The sequence below is a fragment of the Triturus cristatus genome, chromosome 2_1 (assembly GCF_964204655.1).
Source record: "Triturus cristatus chromosome 2_1, aTriCri1.1, whole genome shotgun sequence".
In the NCBI taxonomy this organism is placed as follows: Eukaryota; Metazoa; Chordata; class Amphibia; order Caudata; family Salamandridae; genus Triturus; species Triturus cristatus.
The window spans coordinates 547116636-547141299 of NC_140581.1; the positions used below are offsets into that span (position 1 = coordinate 547116636).

Genomic DNA, 24664 nt, shown 5'->3' on the forward strand with positions numbered 1-24664 from the left:
GCTCCGTGAAATATTTTAGAACATTTTCTTAATGAAGGCAGTCTTTGTGACAGAGCCCATCTCTGCCTTTGAAACTCCTGTCTCTGTTTATATGACTATGTATGGAGATAGTGAAGTTATTTCATCCCCTCCAGGGAATCTTGACTTAGAGGGCACTGACTACAGAGAGCTAGCTCGAGCTGAAACCAATTGATTGTATCACTGGGAACCTAAAGTCGAAATATACACATTCAGCCATTTTCTCTGTCAAAGGGTCTACAGCTTTTGGTTGACAGATTACGGTTATTTTAATGGAGGACCATGAACAGAAGTGGAATAATACCTTATTGGGTAATCATTGTTAATGGGGTTAGAGCTGAATCGGTCTGTTTGCTGACACATTAATTAGGGAGATACGACACTAGGGACTGCAACAACGTAGAAAGAAGGCTTGTTAAGTCTAGGGCCTCATTGTCTTGGGAAAGTAGACACGGGGAGGCAACAATGCTGCTTTGGCTTGGTTGAATTCAGCATCAGGTTAATCTTAGCTTGGAGGTCTTCACTTGAATCAGTGAGGCAATGCTTGAGATGAATTCATTCATATTAGAGCACATATTCAGGGTGGTATCACACCTGTCAAATTTCTTGCACAAATGTTATGAGTGAGAAAAGCTATTCAATTTACAGTGAAAAATTCTGGAATACTTTTTTTTGGTTTGGTCTTAATAACTACTACAAAATCTCAACAAACTGAATCAATTTACACCAGCTGAGCTTGCTGTTATTATATATTTGTTTTTTCATGCAGCGGTAAACAAACCTTTCTGCAAGTTAAAATGGTAAATGCTACTTTTAGTTCTTCTCAACTAATGTTGACCCACCTCTCTTCTGATCCCATTAATTAACCCTTTAAAAGGTAAAAATATATTGCTCTAGCTGGATGCATCAGACATCAGTCAAATGTAATGCCTATTTATTAAATGGTGCTAAAGTTACCCTTGCCGCTGTGTTAGACACAAATTATATTATGAAACTGTGCCTGTTTTTAAGTATCTTTCTTCATTGCTGAGATTTTTCAACGTTTAAGTGTCTAATGAAGATCCCGTTTTGAAGAAATGAAACTTCAGACTATTTATGTAATTAACTGTAGAAAATTGTATTGGGGACCCATTTTTTCCATTTCCATATAAGTTTCTGATGACTTCCATAAATTGTGATGGGAATGAATGAAATTAAAGTGTGACTATTACTACCTTTTTATAAGCCTCTAAACTCTGAGAGTACAATGCCCATGTTTGTGGTAACATTCAGTGGAAAATGACACATTTTTGCAAAGAACAAGATTTGCTCAATAATGCTAGTAGATATTTTTTTCTTTTTCACAACAGTATTTCTTTTTCACAACAGTATTGATGACATCATTGAGCACTACAGAAAAGAACAAATTGTAGAAGGATATTTCCTTAAGGATCCCATACCCAAGCAGGTAATTAAATGAAATACTGTTTGCTCATGTATATGAAAGTAACATTCTTAAATAATTAGCAGAGTCAACTTGATTAGATGAAATTCACTTGATTTAAATTTTTATTTCCAGCCCTTCATTGTATTTTTAATAGAACATGTTTAAGCCAATTTAATCAGATGATTTGAAGGTTCAAAACTAACTGTATCATTCTTGCAGAGTTTGAAAACCATTATTTTTCTGCAGTGCGCCAGTGTCTGCACGAAACGTTTTGATACTGAGTTAACTAGTTTATGGACTGGTTCTTGAAACAATTATAGAATATGAATTAAAAGGGTTCTTATCTACATTCTAAAACCCAAAGGTCTTAACAAATAGATTTATACTTCTCAAGGACCATATAGTATTTTTGCCATTTGATAGTCGGGTTTAGAATATTCCTGCTTGGCACAAGCTATTTCACGATGCTAGGATCTGCAGTAGCTCTTCCACCAAGGCCACAAATGTTCATCTCATTGTACTAGAGGGTGAACTCCATCTCTAGTCTATCATTAAAGAATCCCTTGTGGTGGCTACGTCCTGGTCTTTGAGTGAGGTTTCAAACATCAGTGATAATTCTTTATGTACCCTGTGTTTTCCAATGTCCTTCGTGTCAAGTGTTTTAAATTCTGTGATTTTGAGCTTCATCTTGTCAACTGTGAGCAAAGCAGCTATGTTATATAATCGGAGAAAGAACTGTAGGGGTGTGAGACTGGGTATTACAGGGCCACAGTAGGATCAATAAGGCTATTCCGCCCTTTCTGTGAAAAATGACCCTCTGATGCTTTAAGCTAAAGATCAGCACTTCCCAATCTCCCCATGGAGTGCTGTAGGGCAGACTGACACTCCGTTGCTCTTAGGACCTTTTGTTTGACATCTCATGGCAAATGCAACATCATTTAATGTTGCCTGAATGGGGAATGCATACCATGCACATGACATCTTCCCACCGTCGTATTAATATTTTCACAAGAAAGCTGGCATGTGAACAAAAGACAAAAAAAGAGTGAAAAACACCATGGAGATATTTTTTAAAGTGCTCCTACACCTGCAAGAAAAAGGATTGAAAAATCCTGGAAATGTAAAGAGATGACAAGTAAAGAGGAAAAAAATAAACGAAAATTGAGATTCTATTTAGTCCTTAGGATTTGGTCCACTACATTTGATTTCCTTGCTTGTCAGCAGAAAAGATCAATTGCTTCACAGATCCATGCTGTGCGTGATGGGATAGTTACAGTTCTGGACCCTTAAAGGAGCTTTGTGTTTTTTTTTACTAGCATTGCAGATTTTGCAGTATGCTTTATTGCATCTCTTATTTTTTTGGGGCATGCTACTTTTTTGTTGTGATTTCAGTCTAATATATGTTATGTGACTTGTGAAATTTCATATACAAAAAAGACACAATATATTAATTCCCATGATGAAAATATGGACAAATAGAATGCAAAATCGTAAGCTGTAAAATTCTAGTGAGGTAAAAGAACTTTACAAGACTTTAATGTGCTCATTTATACAAATGCTCAATGTGTAAATGTGTGTTTCACTGAAGCCAACCATGCAAGTTCAGGTGTGTGTGCCACCGTGATAACTCTAGAACCTGCAATGACCCGCTCATATAATGTTTATTCACTTACTCAAAATTGATACCCGGTGTCCATTTTGAGTGGGCAAATGATTAAAGATCAAACCCCACGTATTACTAGATTTTCTACCAAGTTGCTTCAGTTTCATTTTTCATTTCGAGGTGGTGCACATACAGGGTGCAAAGAATGTCAGGGCTGATCATCTTTACAGATTTGCTTCTAGTGATGTAACTGTTGAGGAAAGTGATGGTTCGAGTGAAGAAATTGCCTCAGTGGACCTTGAAGACTCGTGTGCTGTTACCTCTGATGTGTGAAGGGCAGAGATGTGGCTTGATGAGATTCTTAAACAAGTCATGGTGTGTGTGAGGAATGGACAGCCAATAGATAAAAGTGGTATTTTCTTGTCAACCATTTTGGAAGATCAATGATTAGTTGTATGTTGAAGATGGCTTGTTGGTGAGAGGAAAGAAGTTAGTGCCACCTGCTGGTATAAGGCGTAGGATAATTTGTACAGCTCATGAAGAACATTTGAGGCATACATTCACCAGGCAATGGATAAGACAAACATTTTGGTGGCCAGCCACGAGTCGGGAGGTTGATAAGTTTGTTGGAGAGTGTGTGATATGTTCTTCGGCAGAAAAACTCTAGTTGTGAAAAAACCCCTTTACAGCCCTTTGAGTGTCCTGAAAATGCATGGGAAAAGGTGGGGTTTGACTTGGTGGGACCTTTTAATATTTCACCTTTTCATTTATGATTTGCTTTAGTGCTCATAGATTTCTATTCTAAGTGGCCAGCGTAAAGTTGTAGCAGAACCTACTGCTAAAATGGTCATTGAATTCTTGGAGGATGTATTCCTTTGTTAGGGTTTTCCTCAATTCCTTGCGTCAGACAATGGCTTTTAGTTTGTGAACAAAAAGGTGAAAGAATTTTTGAAAACATTTAAAAACATCTTTATATCACCCCCATACCAATGGTCAAATGGAGCACATGAATCGCGTTTTGGTACAGGGCATACATGGGCAGTTGTGATTAAGTGCATTGTGAGTAATGCGGTACGCAGTATGCTTAGGTTTTAATGCACCAGTCCTCATTCTTAAAACCAGGTGTTATCGTTTGAACTGTTGAGGAGAAGAACTCCCTCAACGAAAGTATGTCCTGGGTTGATTGGAAAATGGTTGAAACAGGGTGTACCATTGAGAGATTTATGATACTTTGGTGAGGTCTAAGGTTGCAGAAGCTAAAGTAAAACAGACAGAGGAATTTGACAAATGTAATTGTGTACTAAAACAGGAGTTTTAAGTGGGTGATGTTCACATCAAGAAGGGTGTGTTTGTTAAAGGAGAAGAATCGTTTGGTGAACCTGTTGTGATTTGAAAAATTAAAAAGCAAAGCGATCAGAGTGAATGGTCATTATTGGTGGAATGGAGAAAGAGTGGTGAAGTGTAGGGGTGTGTCAGGATCTGATCAGGTTTCTGAGACCGATTTAGGATCAGGTCAGGGTTCTGGTGTAGATACTGGAAGTAACCTGAGCATCACCCAGACTTAGTGTGGCGGCACCAATGGTTGTTCACAGGAGTAATCGTGCTAGACGAGTTCCCATTCGTTTCAGATATTTGCTTAATTGGGCTAGATGGTTTATCTTCAGTTTCAGATAATTTTCAGTGTCGCGTTAATTGTTTTCTGTTTGTATATTTTCCTAGGGGGTGTGTTTTTTGGTTGTTTTTTTATTTGTTTTTGTATTGAGTTTATATTATTCTCATTTTTTATGTGCTGTGTTAGAGGAAAAGTAATGTAATGTTCTGTGCAAGCTACTGTCATGTTCCACTTCTAGGTTGTAATGAGGTCAGAGTAATGAAATGTTCGGTGTTTGGAATATTCATGGTTGGGAATTGTCAGTTGGAAGGAGATTGCAGAGTAGAGGACATCTGGTGCTCTGTGTGGCAGGTCTTTATACTTGAAACTTAAGAAGAAATAAAGTACCTACCTTATTCTGCCTCTCTCTTTCTTCGGAGACTGCTTCACAATGTCATATTTTCGCGTTTTGGAGTTCCTAGGAAGGCTATCTCAGAGACGCTGTCTTCTTAGCTTGTAGCTCCGGACTCTTGTACCTATTCCCTCTTCTACCTTTCCTGCCCAGAGTTCTGAAGAATATCATGCACAACCGGAACCAAGTCATCCCCGTGGCTCCGGATTGGGCCAGGAGAATGTTTTACCCTGAACTTTTTGGCATGACACCTGTCCTCCGATCAGGAGGCCCTTCTGTCGCAGCAGCAGGGCGGAGTCCAGCACCCCAGTCATCAGAATCTACACCTCCATGAATGGAGATTGAGCAGCAACATCAAACTGATTTGACTTCCCTACAGAAGTCATGGATATTCTCCTAGTGGCCAGGTGTCCATCTACAAAATCTGTTTACGCTGGATGCTGGGATAACTTTGTTGCCTGGTTTAGTTCCCACCATACAGTCCATTTGCAGGCAAAGTTGTCTGATATTTTGCTTTTTTTATGGTGTCTTTATCTGAGCAAGGACTTGCTGTGGGTGCCGTTATAGGTTATTTGTCTGGCCTTCTAGCCTTTATGTGATTGCCAAATCAACCATCGTTATGCAAATCATCAGTTGTAATGCATTTTGTTAAGCTGTAGTTCACATGTTCTTACCCAAACCCTCTGTTATGCTCCAGTGGGAGCTTAATTTGGTTTTAATTTTTCTTATGTGCACCCCATTTGACACTATTCTCCTTTTGAAAATGGAACAAAAATTACTTTTATTACAAAGCCTTTGTTTTTGTTTTTTTTCTTCATAGACAACACTGTTTTATTTAGTGTTCTCATTGTGTTTTGTATAAAAAATCAACCACACTCAATATATTATTTTTGTTTCAGTACTGCTCTTCTCTTATTACTTTCCCTCTGTTTTCATATCCAATTATGTATTACTCTACTTCTAAACATTCTTACTTGTATTTTTGTGAAATTCTTTCTGCCTCCTTTTCAAACTAGGTGTTTTTTTTATATAACATTTTTTACTTTAAATTTCACTTACTCATTCCGGTTTGTGAGTTGATTTTAAACCTCACTTTTTATTCAAAACGTTTTCCACATTTTGCATTTTTCCATCCACCGCTTTAACAAACTCCTTACTCCTTAGTTCTCTTACCAGCAACTGCTTTTTTCCCTAGCATGTTCTCTCCATCATGTCATTTTTTTACTCTCACTTTTAAGTAGATAGTACCCTTTCTTCAATTTTTTCTCCTTTGTCTTTCTCGGCATTCTAAATCTTTCCTCTTTAAACACAAGTAGATATCTGAAAAGCAAACATTGAATACATTTAACTTGCATTTCATACAATTAGTTTATAAACTATAAGCAAGTGGTATACCGACATGAGTGGTTATGTCAATGGTAAAGTTTCTGACTATGCGTATACAAAATATAAATGAGTATAGTTGGGGCTGGTGGCTTAGTGTACCTTTTTTTTTGTTGTCAATAATTATTTTTATTGCCCAGAGAGTAAAACAAACATACAAATTATACATAGGTAACGAATAGACATGAAATATTAAATATGCAGTCGTTAGTCAATTCCTTAAATTACCTAAAAAAGAAAATTCATTAGACTGCTACATTTATACGTATTCCATAATACAACGGGATTTGATTAAAAGGGGAGAATTAAGAAGCAGCCGGTTAGCAATTTAGATTGGGTATTAAACTTCTAACAACTAAGTAGTTTAACTTACATTTGAGACATTGGTACAGAAACAAAAACAAAATAGGAAGATAATTAATTGCAATTTGTATATATAAATAGAGAGGGAGTTTACCAGTAACTAGCATAAATAAGTTGCAATCCTGAGGCCCCTTCACCCCCTCAGAGATTTGAAGCTAACTAGTCCCTGTTCCCTAGTCTTCCAGTGAGCCATGTGGTCAAACGGGACCAGATCTTATGGCCCCTGATCTTAGAGCCGTCTGCCCTTGCAATTATACAAAGCACTTTCTTTGTTATATATATGTAGATGGCCAAACCATGCCTGATACGTAGCAGGCTCTGAATCTTTCCACCTTGTTGCTATCAGCAATCGAGCTGCTGTAACCAAGATAAAAATAAAATGTATTTGAGTCGCACCCAATTAATTCCTGTTAACATATTCCAAGAGCATCGTGAGCGGACTGATACACACATCTTTCCCAGAACCCGCCTCCACAACTGCTCACTTCCTATCTTTTAGGGTTGCAGATTTTCGCAACCATGAAACATATGTATCATTTCAGCAGGGCCTTGTCCACACCTAGGACACTTATCGTTCTCCCTTTTTCCCCATCCAAATAGCTTCACCGGTGTAAAATATAAATTAAAAACTGTTTTGTAATGCTGTGCCTTCAGTTTGGCCGAGAGAAAGATCTTCCTTCCTAATGCAATTGACATAAATAGGTCTGCATCCCCTTCCCCTAACCTCTTGGCCCAGTTAGCTTCAACCTTCTCTAAATCATCTGGGGTGGAATCAAGTAGGATTTTATAAATAAATCTTATCCTACAATCCACAGACTTAAAAGATTCCAGGAGGGTGATTTTTTCTAAAAAAAAAAAAAAAAGTGATTCAACCCTAATTTGGTTAATAAATTCCTTAACCTGCACATACTTAAAATGGGACCTAGCAGCTATTCCATAATCCTGCTGTAGATCTAAAAAAGAGCAGAGTTCTTTTGCCCTATAGATGTCACCTATCCTACTAATACCAGATTGTTTCCAGTGCCTACCCATTACATCATAAAACATGGCCGGTAAATAAGGAGATCACTACAGGGGCATATACTTGTTGTATCTCAGTATCTTCATTAATTTGCCCACTTTATTTCAAATCTTCCAAGCCACCATTAAACACATAAAGCGTTTTAAAAAAAATAGTAACTGGCGTCAAGCTGTCGAAAAGGAACCCCGTGTGCATCACTACCTATAGCCAACTCCTATATGGTAGGGGGGAACAGAACCATATTCCTGATTATCAATACTAGTATGGCCTGCTGACAGCCCACCCACCCCTCTCCTGTGGAAGTGTGAGAAAGTTTAGAGATCGCCATGTCTTCTTATACTGCCATATGAAATTTATAAAAATAGAATTAATTTCACAAATATGGCTTCTTCAATCTCAAGGAGAATAGAACCAAACAGGTACAATACCTTAGAGAGGAAGGTCATTTTAAGTATATTACATCTCCCTATTATCAACAAGTGAAGCATCTCCATACGTCTTAAATCAGTACTGAGCTTGCTTAAAAGGTGGTCCACGTTATTCGACCATATGGAATCCACCTTGCAATTTATCCTAAGTCCCAAATACGCAGCCTTATCCGTCTTGCGGGCATCTGCAGATTAATATACTTAGCACAAACAAAATCTGTGTTTTCTCTTTATTCAGGAGTTACCCTGATTTCCTCCCGTAGTCCCCTGCTAGAGTTTCAACCTCTGACATCACACTCTCTGGGTCGGATGTTACTATGGCAATATCGTCTGCGTATGCCAGCACCTTTGTGTCATACTCACTGAGACGTACAGATTTTATTGCTTGACTTTGCAGGATCTATTTAATACATGGGCCAATATACAGGGCAAACAAAATTGGGGAGCAAGAACAGCCCCTCTTGTCTCTCTAGCCACCTCTGTTACCAGACTTTTTACTCATCATTTGAAGCCTGGCATACAATTTAAGATACATTGCCTTAATAGCAGTTATAAAGCGTGGACCAAATCAGTTTTGCACCAGAATTCCCTATAGATACTGCCATGACACCCGATCAAAGGGTTTCTCCCCTTCAAGGAGGATCATAGCCATCCTGTCACTTCTTACTTCCGCTATATCGAACAAGGATATAACACGTCTGATGTGATCCTTAAGTCCCCTAACTGGTAAAAATCCATGTTGACATGGAGTTACTAGATGAGCTATGATCCTCCCGAACCAGCAGGCCAAAATTTTAGAACAGAGTTTAGCATCTGCATTTATTAGCGACATTGGTCGGTAAGGGGCAGGGTTTTCCAATGGCTTTCTTTCTTTGGAAGGATGACTTTATCTGTACCTTGCCAAGATTGAGGAGGGATCCCAAGTTTAGGAAGTCGTTGAAAAAAAAGTAGTGGTTACGTATTGTTCGTTGTTTAGCTTTCGTTGTTCAGGAAGTCGTGGTTTAGGCAGTAGTTGTAAAGTCAGATAACCAGTGGAGGTGGGTGGTATTGATGGAGGTGGTGGTATTGATGGTGGTGGTATTGGTGGAGGTGGGTGGTATTGGTGGTGGAAGTGGTGGTATTGATGGTGGAGGTGGTGGTATTGGTGGTGTAGGTGGTGCTATTGTTAGTGGTGGTATTGGTTGTGGTGGGGATATTGGTGGAGGTAGTATTTAAATTGGTGGTGATATTGGTGGAGGTGGTATTGGTGGTATTGTGTAGGTGGATGGTATTGAAGGTGGAGGTGGATGGTATTGATGGTGGTTTAGGTGGTGGCATTGATGGTGGTGGTATTGATGGTGGTGGTATTGATGGTGGTGGTATTGATGATGGTATTGGTGGTGGTATTGGTTGTAGTGGTATTGTTATTGGTATTGGTGGTGGTGGTATTGGTTGGCGTGGTATTGGTGGTGGAGGTGGTATTGGTCGTGGTGTTGGTGGTATTGATGGTGGTGGTATTGGTGGAGGTGGGTGGTATTGGTGGTGGAAGTGGTGGTATTGATGGTGGAGGTTGTGGTATTGGTGGTGTAGGTGGTGCTATTGTTAGTGGTGGTATTGGTTGTGGTGGGGATATTGGTGGAGGTAGTATTTAAATTGGTGGTGATATTGGTGGAGGTGGTATTGGTGGTATTGTGTAGGTGGATGGTATTGATGGTGGAGGTGGATGGTATTGATGGTGGTTTAGGTGGTGGCATTGATGGTGGTGGCATTGATGGTGGTGGTATTGATGGTAGTGGTATTGATGGTAGTGGTATTGATGGTAGTGGTATTGATGATGGTATTGGTGGTGGTGGTATTGGTTGTAGTGGTATTGTTATTGGTATTGGTGGTGGTGGTATTGGTTGGCGTGGTATTGGTGGTGGAGGTGGTATTGGTCGTGGTGTTGGTGGTATTGGTGGTGGTGATGGTATTGGTGGTGGTGATGGTATTGGTGGTGGCGGTATTGGTAGTGATGGTATTGGTTGTGATGGTATTGGTTGTGATGGTATTGGTTGTGATGGTATTGGTTGTGATGGTATTGGTGGTGGTATTGGAATTGGTGGTGGTATTGGTAGTTGTGGATGTATAATTGGTAGTGGTGGTATTGGTCGTGGTGGTATTGGTCGTGGTGGTATTGGTCGTGGTGGTATTGGTCGTGGTGGTATTGGTCGTGGTGGTATTGGTCGTGGTGGTATTTGTGGTGGTGGTATTGGTCGTGGTGGTGTTGGTCGTGGTGGTGTTGGTCGTGGTGGTGTTTGTCGTGGTGGTGTTGGTCGTGGTGGTGTTGGTGGTATTGGTGGTGGTGATATTAGTGGTGGCGGTATTGGCAGTGGCGGTATTGGTGGCGGTATTGGTGGTGATGGTATTGGAATTGATGGTGGTTTTGGTAGTTGTGTATGTATTATTGGTAGTGGTGGTGGTATTGGTGGTGGTATTGGTAGTTGTGGATGTATTATTGGTGGTGGTATTGGTGATATTGGTGATGGTGTTGGTTGTGGTATTGGTGATGGTAGTTGTATTGGTGGTATTGGTGGTGGTAGTAGTGGTGGTGGTAGTATTGGTGGCGGTGGTATTGGTGGCGTTGGTATTGGTGGTTGTGGTGGTATTGGTGGTGGTGATATTGGTGTTATTGGTGGTGGTATTAGTGGTGGTGGTTGTATTGGTAGTGGTGGTATTGATGTTATTGGTGGTGGTGGTATTTGCGGTGTCAGTGGTGGTATTGGTGGTGGTATAGGTGGTGGTATGGGTGGTGGTAGTATTGTTATTGGTGGTGGTGGTATTGGTGGAGTTATTGGTGGTGATATTGGTGGTGGTGGTATTGGTGGTGGTATTGCCATTGGCGGTTGTGGTGGTATTGGTGGTGGTGGTATTTGTGGTGGTGGTATTTGTGGTGGTGGTATTGGTGGTGTTGGTTGTATTGGTGTTTGTATTTGTGGTGGTATTGGTGGTTTTGGTATTGGTGGTGGTGGTAGTGCTGGTATTGGTGGTAGTGCTGGTATTGGTGGTAGTGCTGGTATTGGTGGTAGTGCTGGTATTGGTGGTGGTATTGGCGGTGGTGGTATTGGCGGTGTTGGTGGTATTTGTGGTGGTGGTATTGGCGGTGGTGGTATTGGTGGAGGTGGTTGTATTGGTGGCGGTGTTGTTAATAAAACAAGCTTTTGAAAACAACCCGTCAGGTGGCTTTAGTACAGATGACATGTAACACAGATGTGCTGTTGTCAGCTTCAGCCCATTAGCACAAGATTATGTGCTACCTGGAATTCACATAACTTTCTCTAATCATTTCTAAATCCATTTTACTTGCAGGGAGGTAGGGGAGGTTGGAACAGGCACAAGATAATGCCAGGTTAAAGTGATTGAAAGCAGGCGCACATGTTATGGGGACGGCCTTGCTGCTTAAAAAAACACAAGCGGTTTCAGCTAAAGCAGCGCATGTCCGGCCTGCAGTAAGAGAAACTCAAAGTAAATAGTGCTTACAGATTAAATAACAGGTCCCAGGTAACAACTGAAGTAAAAGGGCCAGTCGCCATGGGAGGGTGGAAATGAAGACAAGGCCGTACTAAGGAGGGACTAACAAGTCTATTAACAAATCCGAAACAGCATTTACGAAAGACAGTGTCACAAGCCAATGAAAAATATGGGAGGAGAGTGGGCGCGGCTTCTCTCCCAAACTCTACTACAGCAGTCTCGCAGAGCGAGCAGCGTATGTGCGCTGCGCTAGGCTCGACCTAAAAAAAACAACAGAAAAAACCTGGTAACTTTCTGAGCACTCTATTAGATCGCAGGAGTGTGCATAGCTTAGCTACATTAGTCTAGCAACATCATTTTGCATTAGTTGAAACCTATAATGAAGTATTTATGACGAACCAGATAAAATGAGTTCCCATAGTCCATGCGAGATACAGTTAATGACTTAATGGCAGTTTATGGTAGCCCAACAGCATGAAGAGGATGATCTCAGGTACGTACCATTATGGTATAGAAGAAGCAAGTAGAGGAGATCAGTTGACTTGTTTGAAGAATCAGGAACTGGTAAAAATAAATACAAATTAAAGCAGTTTTTCCATTGACTTGACAGGTGAGAGTGGGGTGGCTCATTTAACAGACCACCTGCTGGGTACCCAGACATGGGACATGCCTCCCAATGTCAAAACCTTGCTTTTGTCACGATTAACTTTGAAGGAGTTGATGTTCATTCAGGTAGTAACTAGAAAAACTGAAGTAGGATTTATTAAAATCCCTGCTAAATTTCTAAATCCTTGCTAAATGAAACAATGATTTGGTTATCATCCGCACAAGACATCAAATAGAAACAAAAAGTACAGATCAATGTGGCCAGTGAGGTCAAGTAATGATTAAGGAGAGCATAACTGAGAGCGTCCAGGGAGACCCAAATTTGAGAGGGTTTGAGTGCATTTGGAAAAGCGGCACGTGAACTGCTCAAATTCTGTTGGTAACAAAAGATTAAAGCCAAGCCTTTATTATGGAAACCTAGACTGATAAGTGTTGCATGGGACACAGTCAAATGAGGCATCAAGGTTGAGAAAAATCACAGCTGCTCCTCTAACTGGATTTAAAATGTAACTGAGGAAATCAAAATGGCCCATAGACCTGCCTCAGTATCAACTTTAAATTCATATCAAAGGTTGCTACAGACTTCCACCTCAAAGACCATGTGATACTGTCATCCTTTTTTCCACCAGTCACTCCACATCAACCATAAATCACTGCAGGGCTCGAACAATCATAACATTTTTATTAGACCTGAAGGTCTGGTAACCTTGAAAAATCTACACGACCAAACTGTAATGTACTTGACATCCGTCTCTGAAATCTTGCTATCTTGTCACATATGCACTGCTTTCAGAGACAGAGGTCAAAAGTCAGTTTGTCTTCTCACTTGCCAGAAAGGGCGAGTATGTCCTAAAAAATGCTCATCCTGATTAAATCTGGCTCGCCATAGCGAGGTGGCAAGTGGATTTTTCTAGCCCTGGATCACTATTTTAGGAATATTTGACATTTGAAATTCTGTTTACAGAGAACAAGAGACTCTTTCTATTTGGTAACAGCTAATTGCCTTTGGACTGTCTAATAAAGGAAAGCCACTAGCAAAGTATGGTATAGCCAGATATATCTCTGGAAGCTTTCCTTCAGCTTCTCAAAAGCCAGCCACCCACACAACAAGGCAGTGACAGACAAATCCATACAAAGCAAGATTCTGACAGCAGTAGTCTGTGCTAGAGTTCCATTACAAGAGATCTGCTGTCTCACCTCTCATAAAAATCTGTCACACTAAGCACTATTGCCTGGATGTGAGGCAACATGAAGCCAAACTGTGCCTCACAACCTATTTAAGTAAAGTGAGGATTCCCCACCTCCATTTAATACCAGTTATTGCTATCCTCTCTTGATTTAAAGATGATATTCTATGAAAGATCCAGTTCTGTAGAAGAAAATGTTTTGTATCTGTATCTATAGCTCGCCATCATGTTTATCTTTCATGGGTTCACTTGTCTTCAATTTATAGAGACCTGCTCCCTTTACCATAAATGCATGTGCCACCAACACTGAGCTGTCTTTGTTTCTATTGGATGTTGCGTTTGGAGCAGTCCCCTCATTGTCTGGCGTTTGCCAGTTTACAGTGAGGTGAATGCACTAATAAATACTATTGGATATTTGTGCATACATGTTTGTACTTTACAGGTATTTATATTGTTACTGGGACTCCCGTATCAACGACAAGGATTGATTCAAGCATGGGAACATTTGATTCACTTATATTACATTGTTGCTTTTGCTTACCATAAACCTTATGAAAACCAACCATACTTCTTTCCAGACTCTGATAATTTGGAACAATATGACTCTAGTTGTAGTTCAAGGATTTGTTTTTCTGTTTGAGAAAGGATACTCGGGTGGGAATGTTAAGTAGTAATATTTTTTTAAGACATCTTTTATTGCTTACAACTGAGGAACAACAATACAAATAAAAGAAACAAAAGAACTACAGCCAACCCTAGATATTTGACACGGAGTAACAGGTTATCGTGGATCCAACCCACAGAAAAAAACATGTATCCTGTCCAAGCACTCTCCTCTCATGGTACCGCAGGTGCCGCAACACTGAAGACAGAAAGAATGTGCACCTCTTTCTCTGAGGAAGCATCCTGTGACCTCCTCCTCCCCTCTCCCTTGTCCCACAAACCTAGTCAGCAGCGCCTCCCAAACTTGCAAGTCCTCCTCCTTCTTCTCATCATGTAGACATTTCCTGAGGTGTACTTCTTCCACAACCGCCCACCCATTCACATCCCTCACCCAGCCGTCCACACTGGGCCCAGCATGCCCCATCCAGGTAATTGCAATTCGCCTCTTCATTAGCAACAACAGCAAGGGCAAGAATTTAAATTTATTTTTATTTGCCCTTATGCCGTTTGACATTCCCCAAAGGACAAACAACCGGGTCAGTCACTATTGTAGCCCCAAGGACCGTGGCCACCCACATGAAAATAGACGCTCAAAAGGAGTTGACCAGGGGACAGTACCATGCAGGATGCAAGAAAGATGCCACCTTAGCCTGACAACGGTGGCAACCACTAGACCTACTGGGATCTATCCTGTGAAGCAGCACTGGTGTGATATATGTGCGGTGCAAGAAAGTTGAAATGGACCAGTTTAAATTGTGCATTTCAGGATACAGTCTGGACCATGGCACAGGACATACTCCATTGAGCATCCTCCAGGGGTAACCTCAATTCCTCATCCCAATCAGCCCTAGCCAGGAACGGGATCCTGAGTCTATCAGCCGCCACTGCCCTATATAAGTGTGAAACTAAATGCCCCCCATTCCCTACCATCTCCAACAACTCTCAAAGCGAAAGCGAAGTAAATGGAGCAGCCGTGAATGTGAGACATATTTCTCGAGTTATGGCAGCTATACTGGCATGTGTTAAAAATTGCCCATTTCCGATTCCAAAGACCTCCTGTGCCGCCTTAAAGGTGATAAATAACTCATTTGGATAGAAGCCTCCCAAGAGTCTCGCATCTGCCCCCGACAAAGCAGTAGCATCCACCGACTCAGCAAGTGTATGAAAGGCTGATAGGTCCCAAAAATTAAACTCCAGAGCAAAGGGCGATCTACCCAGCACTACCTTGACAGCTCAGTCCCAAAGGGAGGCAGTGTGCCTGATGAGGTACGATACTGGCGCCACATCCTGCCCCCCCTCCACCAACCCATGTCAGCGTCATAAGAAGAGAGTGCAATCTCTATTTCTAGTATTATTAACTAAGTTCATTGCAACTATGGCTGTTATACATTACCCATGTAGCTGCTTTTTACATTGGCACTGCATTATTAGGTCTCGCCTGACCCAGCGCATGCGCTGGTCTGGCGAGACTTATTGAGAGGGCTCCAAAAAGTGCTACCAGGCCAGCCTAGAGCTACAGTGCATGTGCGCGGGCGCGCGCGCCGCGTTTTACCGCAATTACTTTCACTTTCGCGGCCGCAAGGCCGCTTTGATGTTGATCACGATCGCAATCGCGATCACTTTCACTTTTGCGGCCGCACTAGGTTTCGCTTTTGGGACCTTATAGTATTTAGTTATGCAACTGTTGCATGGCTAAACACTTATAAGGTCCCAAAGGGGAGACCTATTGGCTATGCCAATGCTTGTTTTTACATTACTGCTACCAACCTTGCCGGATGCACTGAGATGATGAAAGCTAGTAATCTTGCATATGGTCACTATGGAATATTGTCTGCTGTGGTTACTATAAGGTATTAATTATAGAAGGCTTTTTCTGTTAAGCATCCACTCTGTGTAGTTCGTTGTTTTCTCTTTTGTGACCTTTACTTTAGGACTATTCATTAAAGTATAAAAATGTTGAATCTAAACTGTTTTGCTCTTAACAGAAGTATGTTTTTCTTTTGCCAGCATCAAGAACAAGTGCTCAATGATTCAGTGGACGGAAAAGAAATTTACAATACCATCCGCAGAAAAACAAAAGATGCTTTTTATAAAAACATTGTAAAAAAGGGATATCTGTTAAAAAAAAGTAAGAATTTTGTTAATGAAGACGTTACAACCATAACCCCATTTCATGTTGCTTTTTATTTACAATGAAATGTAAAGTTTGTTTTTCTGTGACCTGCTCTGTTGCACATAAGCTTTGCTACAATTTCAGATGGGCATGTACAGATTGCTGGTCTTCGCTGGCATACATGAACACGGTCAAAGGGTTTTCTTATTAAACAACCGCCTGTGTAAATGAGATGATTTGTCTCTCAAAAATTGAAAACAATCCAAAACAGAATATGTAATTAATGTTTTACTAAGTATAAGTGCAGGTTGCAGGACATACCTGGAGAGATCATCAGCGTGTCTGAGATGTTTGGAATTCAATGTGGATTTCTTGCGCATGACATGGAGTTGTCCTTCTATACATTTGTGGTTTCTTGTTGTAAGTGAATTGCAACCACTTTGAGGTTGGATACCAGTGCTAACAAAGATACCTATTTTGTTTGATGTTGGAAATAAATAAAGAAACGTTAATGCACAAGATTGCAATGTTGGGAGTGCGATGAGGAAAAAGATGCATAGCTATCCACTTTGCTTCGCTTGTATTTCCTGTGAATTCATTCATGGATGCAGGATTTAATAGAATGGCCGGTGGCTGATGAGGGTTAGTGGAAAAATACAAGAAGGAATGACAAATGAATTTAAGATTTAGGTGAATGGCTGAAAACCATCCAAGAGATTTCAGGTCTCCCGTACACTAGGACCCTGTGAATTTAAATTATTAGCTAATCTCTATAAGGGACTAGAAGGAAAGAAACTATTCATTATAGCGTGGTTGTGAGGTATGGCCATGAGAACACCATTGATGACATAAGGAAATAAAACGTTTAAAGAATAATTTAATTGAAAGGCATGCGGATACATGGATCAATATTGTAGTAGCTATCAAAAGATGGACTTAATGGTAAAAGTGGTAATGCAATGTGAGTGAGTGTGGAAGGCTATGTGAATGGATATCCTTTCCAGGGTAGGTCTTTGTGAGGGAGATTACAGACCTAATGTATCCTCGCATTACTTGTTACTAATGTCCTTGGTGTTTCTGTTGTTGAAATATGTCAAATTGTACATGTTGCGTTGTTTGAAACGGAGAATACAAAATTGTGAGTGAAATTTTACATTCAGAAGAATCTAGTAGTATTCAAGTAATGAGTATTTGAAGCATGTGCTGCTTTAGATCACATACTGTGCACATGCCTACCATCTACTGTTTGGCATGGATGTTACAAGTTTTCTTCAAGAAGAAGAGGTTTCAGTTTTGAAACAACTTGTGATATCTCTTCCAGATCCCACTGTGCACCAGCACATAGACTGCACTGTAGATTGTTTTTTTCTGCCATCTGTTTTCGATGCATCTCATCTGCTCCAGGGCAGACATGCTGCTAAAGCTGAAACACTGAGACACCAGCACTTCTCAGCAAATGAAAACCTTGTACGCCTGTCAAATGCATTGGATCTGAATTGTATCAAGACGTTTGGGGCAGTTCTTATGAGAATGACTCTGTGAGCAGAAAGGTATGGAGAACATGCCATTTAAATTTTGCCTTATCTGTAATAAGTTCCCATGTTCGGACCAGCTTTTGGTCTGTAATTCTGCCTCTCAGAGGACCACAATGCGGCTGGCTTTCAGATCCAAAAAAGATCTTCCAGCACCAATGGAATAGACAGTGGGCACATTTTAGGATGCAGCATCCAGGCTATCCAGTGCCAGCATCCAGACAGTGTGTTGAGGCTGTTAAGGAAAGGAATGGGGCCTGTGGTAGTCCAGAGTCATGTGGGGAGTGGAGTCCAGAATATGTACCCTTCAGGAACTCAGGCTACTGAGATCATTCTTCTCCAGGGCTTGCGTTGAAACCTCGACCCAGGATAAAGACTGCACCTAGGGTTTCGCAAACACCACACACCGACGATCTTCCCTCCAAGGCTTTACCTCGAGCTAGCTTCATCAGCTAGTCAAATAATTGCCTCCAGAGAGCTATGCCTTTAGCCCAGAACTTCATTCATAGTGGACTCAACAGTTGACATCAACCACTGAAACATCTCCTCCTTGAAAAGCACGTTTACCACTGAAGTCTCCTTAAGCTGCAGAGCACTTCCTCGATGTGGTGATGCCTTGAACAGAGATGTACCCAAAGACACCTTTGAGGCCGGCAGCGAACTTGACTCAGTGTTCCCTTTACTGTTGAAGGTGTCCAGTTTGACATACGGCAAGGAAACTCAATATTGATTTGTCTCCAGCCACATCCTTGCATGGCCACTGTGTGCTGCACACTACAAATGTTCTCATCTTAACAGAGGTAATCCTGGTAGAATTTGGGTATTTCACTATTCCAAAAAGCCCATGGATTTCACACCACCACAAGCACTGTCACCCATGAATAAACATCTCCCAACTCAGTCCATCCACACAGATTGAGACCCAAACCCCATCAAATATCAGCCAAACCGATGAGAGGATCCTATGCCCACTGACAATAGGAGGATCCTTGGCATGATAACGTGGACCCTACTGATCCTACTGAGCTATATACCATTAAACCCACCCTGCCCAAGGACATCACTGTCTATCACATGGGCATCCAGCAAGCAGCAGACCACCACAAAGTAAAATTTCACTTGTAGTAAGATGAAGAAGACTTGCTTATTGAGTCTCTCAAAAACAGAATGGTTGATATATTATTTGCCCATGTTTAAAAGCATGTTAAAATTCTCTGCAGAGAATTTCAAGGACCCCATGCCACATGCATTGCCCTGCCCAGATTGAAAAAGGGTCCACTGCCTAAGTATCTATCTACATTCGCACACATGTTCACTGGACACTTTTGTGGTATACATGGCATTTAGGATGGCGTTGGTGCTAGCTACAAGAGATGTCCTGTTATCTGGTAAAGAGAGCAATAAAATAATTGCGGTTTATAGCTGTGGGGACAGTCACACAATTACAAATTCCCAACTCGGTGGACCTTAAGTTGAGGTATGCCAGATACCAGTAGGAAGAGATGGAGGAGCTCATCAAGTGCCTTCCTGACCCTTCTAAGAAGTAAGAAAAAGAAATTCACCAGGATGTTAAGACTATTTCCAATGCCAACATCGGGTGTGATTTTGATGCTGCAGACTCAACTTCCCGCACGACCAACACCTTTGTCCTCCTCTTACATGCTTAGCTAAAAGTTGCTTCCGTTCAGAGGTGCAGCAGTGCCTCTTTGAGCTACTGGTTGACTCTATGCTGGAGGAAACAAATAAGGACACAGAAGCTGCAAAGGAATGGGGTGCTCTCAATACTCCATGAAAATGGTAATGGAAATGCCAGAGGTGCCTTAATGCACAGGGCTTCTCAGACTCCCAGCAGTGCCCTTCTGCACATCTCCTCTGACCAGTCCATACCAGTCGGGCAAGTCATCAGATTATGCCTTCCTCAGTTGAAGGATATAACCTCAGATCAGCAAGTGCTCTCCATCTTCTTGCATGAATATTGTCTGGAATTCCACAATATGTCATCAAGTATACCACTTTGTCATCCCATGTCACTAGCAAATATAAGGAATCTAGTTCCTGTGCTTTCTTATCTCAAACAAAGACAGGATGTTGCAGCTGATACATGACTTTTACCCTCTCAATCACGTCTTCCACACCTCTGTGTCATAGACTACAGTGCAGACCTTGAACACAATGATGCCTTCTTTTATAAAGTCATTCATACAGTTCAATGCCAGTACCCCAGGATAAGGTGACCTGTGCACTTCACATTTGTCAGCACTACTGCAGATAGTTTGGCATTGAACCATTTGTCACCATGTCCACCACCTAGCTGGACACCTTTAGAAGTGGACAACAACTTTGTGGAGTTGCTCAGCTGGACTTACCAGCGCAAAAGCAGGAATGGGAAATCAGCACCTAGGTGCTTCAGCAATACTTCCACCATTGCAGGACTTTAGTAATGGAACTCTTTGCGCCAAACAAGAATGCAAAATGCCAGAGATACACCTCTCTGTGCCCACACTAAGAACCCATGACCAGTGCACTATGAGTCAGTTGTTCTGGTATGTTTGCTTACTCTTTTCCACTAACACATGTAATTCCTTATGCAATCAGGAAGATGCTGCAAGATGAGGCTAATCCTGATATTTCCTATGTGAGCGAGGCAGCCACGCCACTTGCTGTTTTTAGAGATGTCTATCCATCCCCATGAAAAGTTGCTGCTGTGTCCAGGCCTTCTCACTCAGTGTCATTGTCTGTTGCATCACCACAATCTCATAGCAATTAATTTTTTAGTTTGGGACCAGAAAGAATTTAGCGTAATCCTCCTTTGAGAAGTGCATAACAAGAGGCGTGGAAGCCCATTACTCCAGCATGATATGTGGCTAAACGAAAAAGATTAGCTAATTTCCGTAATATTCTTCACATATATGCACAACTGTACTTGTTGCAAACATCTGTTACTGCTTGCAAGCCACCCCCTTATGGAGCTGTTTACTGCTTTATCATGTAATCTACATCAGCAAATGCGGCAGATGAAATAAATTACTTATAACAATCAGGTTACAGCTTGTTATGCGGTAGAATTATGTGTACCCTTTCTCGGGTGCGAGCTCAAAGCAAGACATTTAGTAATTATTAATTTTCTAGATACTGTTTGCTTGCCAGCATTCATTTCTCTCTCTAAAGACAATTTGCTACATTACATCTCTACACCTTCTTACTCTTGTCCTTGAGGAAAAACACAATCTAAGGTGCTGTCTGTGTACTGTTATTTTGTGGGTTTCGATGGTGGTCTCGCAAGTTACCAATATTGAGAACTGTTCTACATAGAAAAGCAACTTTCAATAATTTTAAACTTCCGCAGTCAACAATAGCTGTTGGATGTGTCCACAACAATTAGATAGGTTATTTCCTATAGGTAAGTTGATTCGGTCATTGTAGCAAGAGCGAGATTACTCTGCACGGTGGAGAGAGTTAAAGCTCAGTATGGCACAGTAAACTAACATCCGTCTGTGTTCCCCTTTAGGAATAGAACATGACTTGAACAGGCAAGTAAATGGATGTGTTTATGTACAACCCCAAACGTTATCACTTATTAACACTGGATACAACCATATGTCTGATAACATAGGCCCGAAGATCAATTTTGCATTGTGAAGCTTTGTTTCAGTGATTTGCATAACTTGGAAGTAATTTGGTCTCTAGTATTTAGCTATAGCTAAACTCTTTTATAAGTGTCTGAAAGTTGTGCTAGAAATGCAAATGTGGGTAATATAAACCCAAGTCTGGCCCTTGCTATCCAGTCTGGTACCAAGATGTGGAATAAAGAGTGCCGCCCCAAAATACACTTAAAAACCTGAATTAAAATTGTCAGCAAAAATGAAAAAAAAGAAAAACCCATAAATCTTCCACCCAAACTGCCAGAACACCACTTGGCAAATTGTGGTTGCCCTAGGTCCAGTATGTGAGACAGTCCTCAAATTTACATTTCCTGGAGTCTGACAGTTCAGGATCCTATGGGTTGCTATGGATTTTACAACGACAAAATGGACAGGCGAACCATTGTTCACTACATTGGTCCCAAGGTACCTTTTTATCTCTAGGGGCCTTATGTTGGAACGTAGAGGTCACTTTCAGTTTTTCATGGGCTCCCATTGGGCCAATGGCATCCATAGATCTCGCTTACCCAGCTTGGACCATGTCATTTTGGGTTAGGTCATAACTGTGACTAGAAATAACCGTACTTCTAGAGCTGTGGGGTCTAGGAAGGTATTTCTGACTGAATTAAGGCAAATTAATTAACCAGCTTGTCACTCCAGATGATGCTGTTGGTACTTCCTGCTTCCTACTAGGCAGTTGGGTTATGGAGAGCTCATGTCTGCTGGGTCTTCCAGTCTGCTAGGACGTGTGCGCATTTTCTTGGGGATCAAGTCACTTTCCCTGGAAGGTTCAGTACAGCTGTTGGTCAGATATTTAAGCTTGCCTTATTTCCCCAAGTAGCGAGTGCAAGGCAAATTTACAGGCTTCTAGTTCTGGAAGGAGGGGGTAACATCCAGCTGAGATCTTGTCCCTGGTTCGATTTCTCTCCTATGTAGGTTTCTTTTTTTTAAATTTATTTACGGGATGTATAAATCCCTGAGCAAGTCCACCATTTTGTGGGATATCTTTTGGTCACTTATTAACTTAAAAACCGGCACAAACATTGCCTTATCATTCATTGAACGACAGTACCCCCTGGGTGTACTGGCCCTACCATCCTTGGGTGACCAGGGGCAGGTAAATACTGAATGGGTTGCCAGGAGCATTCGTCGTTGGCGCCGTGATCGCCAGAATGACTTCGCGGTATCTACTTAGACCCTGCCCCTGCGCACTGACGTCAGTTATTTCTTTTTCCGCACCAGCCAGCGCAGATCTGAAGAGAGCGGTAACTCGAGTCACTCTTTGACTCTATTTTTCAATTTTTGTCAACGTTTTTTCGCGTTGTTACGACTTCTTGTGCACAGGGATGTCACCTTGACGGACCGGTTTCAAGCCTTGTGACTCCTGTCACAAGGTGATGTCGGTGACATACCCCCATCATGTGTGCCTTTGGTGCCTGGAGAACGACCACGACCCAAAGTCGTGCTCCGACTGCCAGGCCATGGCCCGAAGTCTTTGCACAAGTGGTCTTGAAAGCTTCTGGAGGCCTAGCAGTCTGCTCCATGCCAATGAGGTCCCAGTCGAGAGGGAGGTCATGGGACCGGTCACGGAGCCATCACCACCATTCCTCGTCGAAGTCTTCGTCTTCGGGTAAGTCGAAGTACAAAAAGAAGGCGAAGAAGCACCGTTGCTCTTTGCGTTCTCACCGTCCGTCGGCGGATGCGGCTAGTAGTCGCCCGGCTCTGCCCGCTGAGCCTCTTGGGTTGGCTCCGAGCTTCCCTTCCTTTCCGGGAGCCGGAGCGACCCCTGCTCAACTTCGTAGTTTTTACGAAGCCCTCCATTCTATTTTTGGGCACCCGGACTCTGCCGACGCGCCTTCGGGCCCTGCGGACTCTGCTGGGGGCTCTAGGCCTTCAAAGCCGGCAGCTTCGGCTCTGGCGCCGCAGGGCCCCCAGGGATTCAGGCCTGGACCCGGATCGGCACTGGTCAACCTTGTGACACCTCCGGCACCGAATCCATTGGCAACGCCGCCGCCCCCTTTGACGCCGGTTGTGTCCCCAGCCGACGTCGACCCCGGCCTCCCCCTCAATGTGGACACAGCCGGATCGATGTCGGGACCGGCGTTGACCAGTACTTTTGTACCCCTGGTGCTCCCGATCACCTAGTGGAGACTAGAGGAGGACTGGGAGGGGTCCGTGGACCCTCTGGCAGACCAGTTGGAGGAACCGGACTGGAGAGAGGAGTTAGGTGAGCCCAGTAGTCTAGACACTTCCCCAGACATTGCCATGCTTTCTCCCCCTACCGTGGCTACGGGTGGTGTTGCGTGGGGCGGCTGAGGCCTTAAACCTCAAGCTTCCTACGATTACTGTTAGGACTAACCTCCTGACCGTTGTGCTTCATCCGGCAGCGGCCTCGTCGGAGCCCCTGCTGCCGTTCAATGAGGTCCACACGGACATCCTTTTGGGCTCTTGGTCCAAGCCTAACACAAGGGCTCCTGTGGACAGGATAATTGCCCGACGCCACTGCCTGGCCTCAGGCGACCCCATTTTCCTCGCCCTGCACCTGACCCCTGAGAGCTTGGTAGTTCAAGCGTCAACTTCCAAGGGCGCATTCCCTACCGCACCACCTGATAGGGAATCCAAGAAGCTGGACTATCTTGGGAAGAAAATGTTTTCTTCCTCCAGCTTAGGACTGTGGTCGGTGAACACCGCATGTCTCTTGGGCCGTTACTCCCCCTCTGTGTGGGACATGGTCACGCAGGTGCTGCCACAGTGTCCGGAGGAGGCCCGGACCGCGCTCTCTCGTGTGGTAGCCAAAGGGAGAGATGCAGCGAAGTTCGCCATCCGTTGTGGGCTGGACACCGCCGATTCGCTAGGCAGGATGATTTTAACATCAGTAGCCCTTAGACGCTACACCTGGCTGAGGACCACTGGCTTTTTGGTTGATGTCCAAGCTACACTTTTGAACATGCCCGTTGATGGCCGTCGCCTGTTCGGCGACAAGGCAGACAACGTGCTAGAGTGCTTTATGAACTCCAAGGCTACAGTCAGATCCTTGGCCTCGCTTCCACCTCGCGCTGCTCGCAATCTGCTTTTTGCCACTTTGGTGGCTACAGAATGGGTGCCCCGCCATGTTCCACCCAGAGCCACTGGCCCCGCAAGCTGTCCAACTTCTGCGCGGCCGGGGACGTGGGACCCACCATCGTGGGTCT

General features: G+C 42.6%; 1 protein-coding gene across 2 annotated transcripts in view; it reads left to right on the top strand.

Annotated features, from left to right (window-relative positions):
• The window catches only part of RASA1 (RAS p21 protein activator 1), a 1052852-nt gene that overhangs the window by 277894 nt on the left and 750294 nt on the right, over positions 1-24664 (top strand). For both annotated transcript variants that reach the window (XM_085632428.1, XM_085632429.1), the window contains exons 9-10: positions 1387-1465; positions 16195-16315. In XM_085632428.1, the coding sequence (XP_085488554.1) occupies positions 1387-1465; positions 16195-16315 (200 nt within the window). The remainder of the gene's footprint in view (positions 1-1386; positions 1466-16194; positions 16316-24664) is intronic.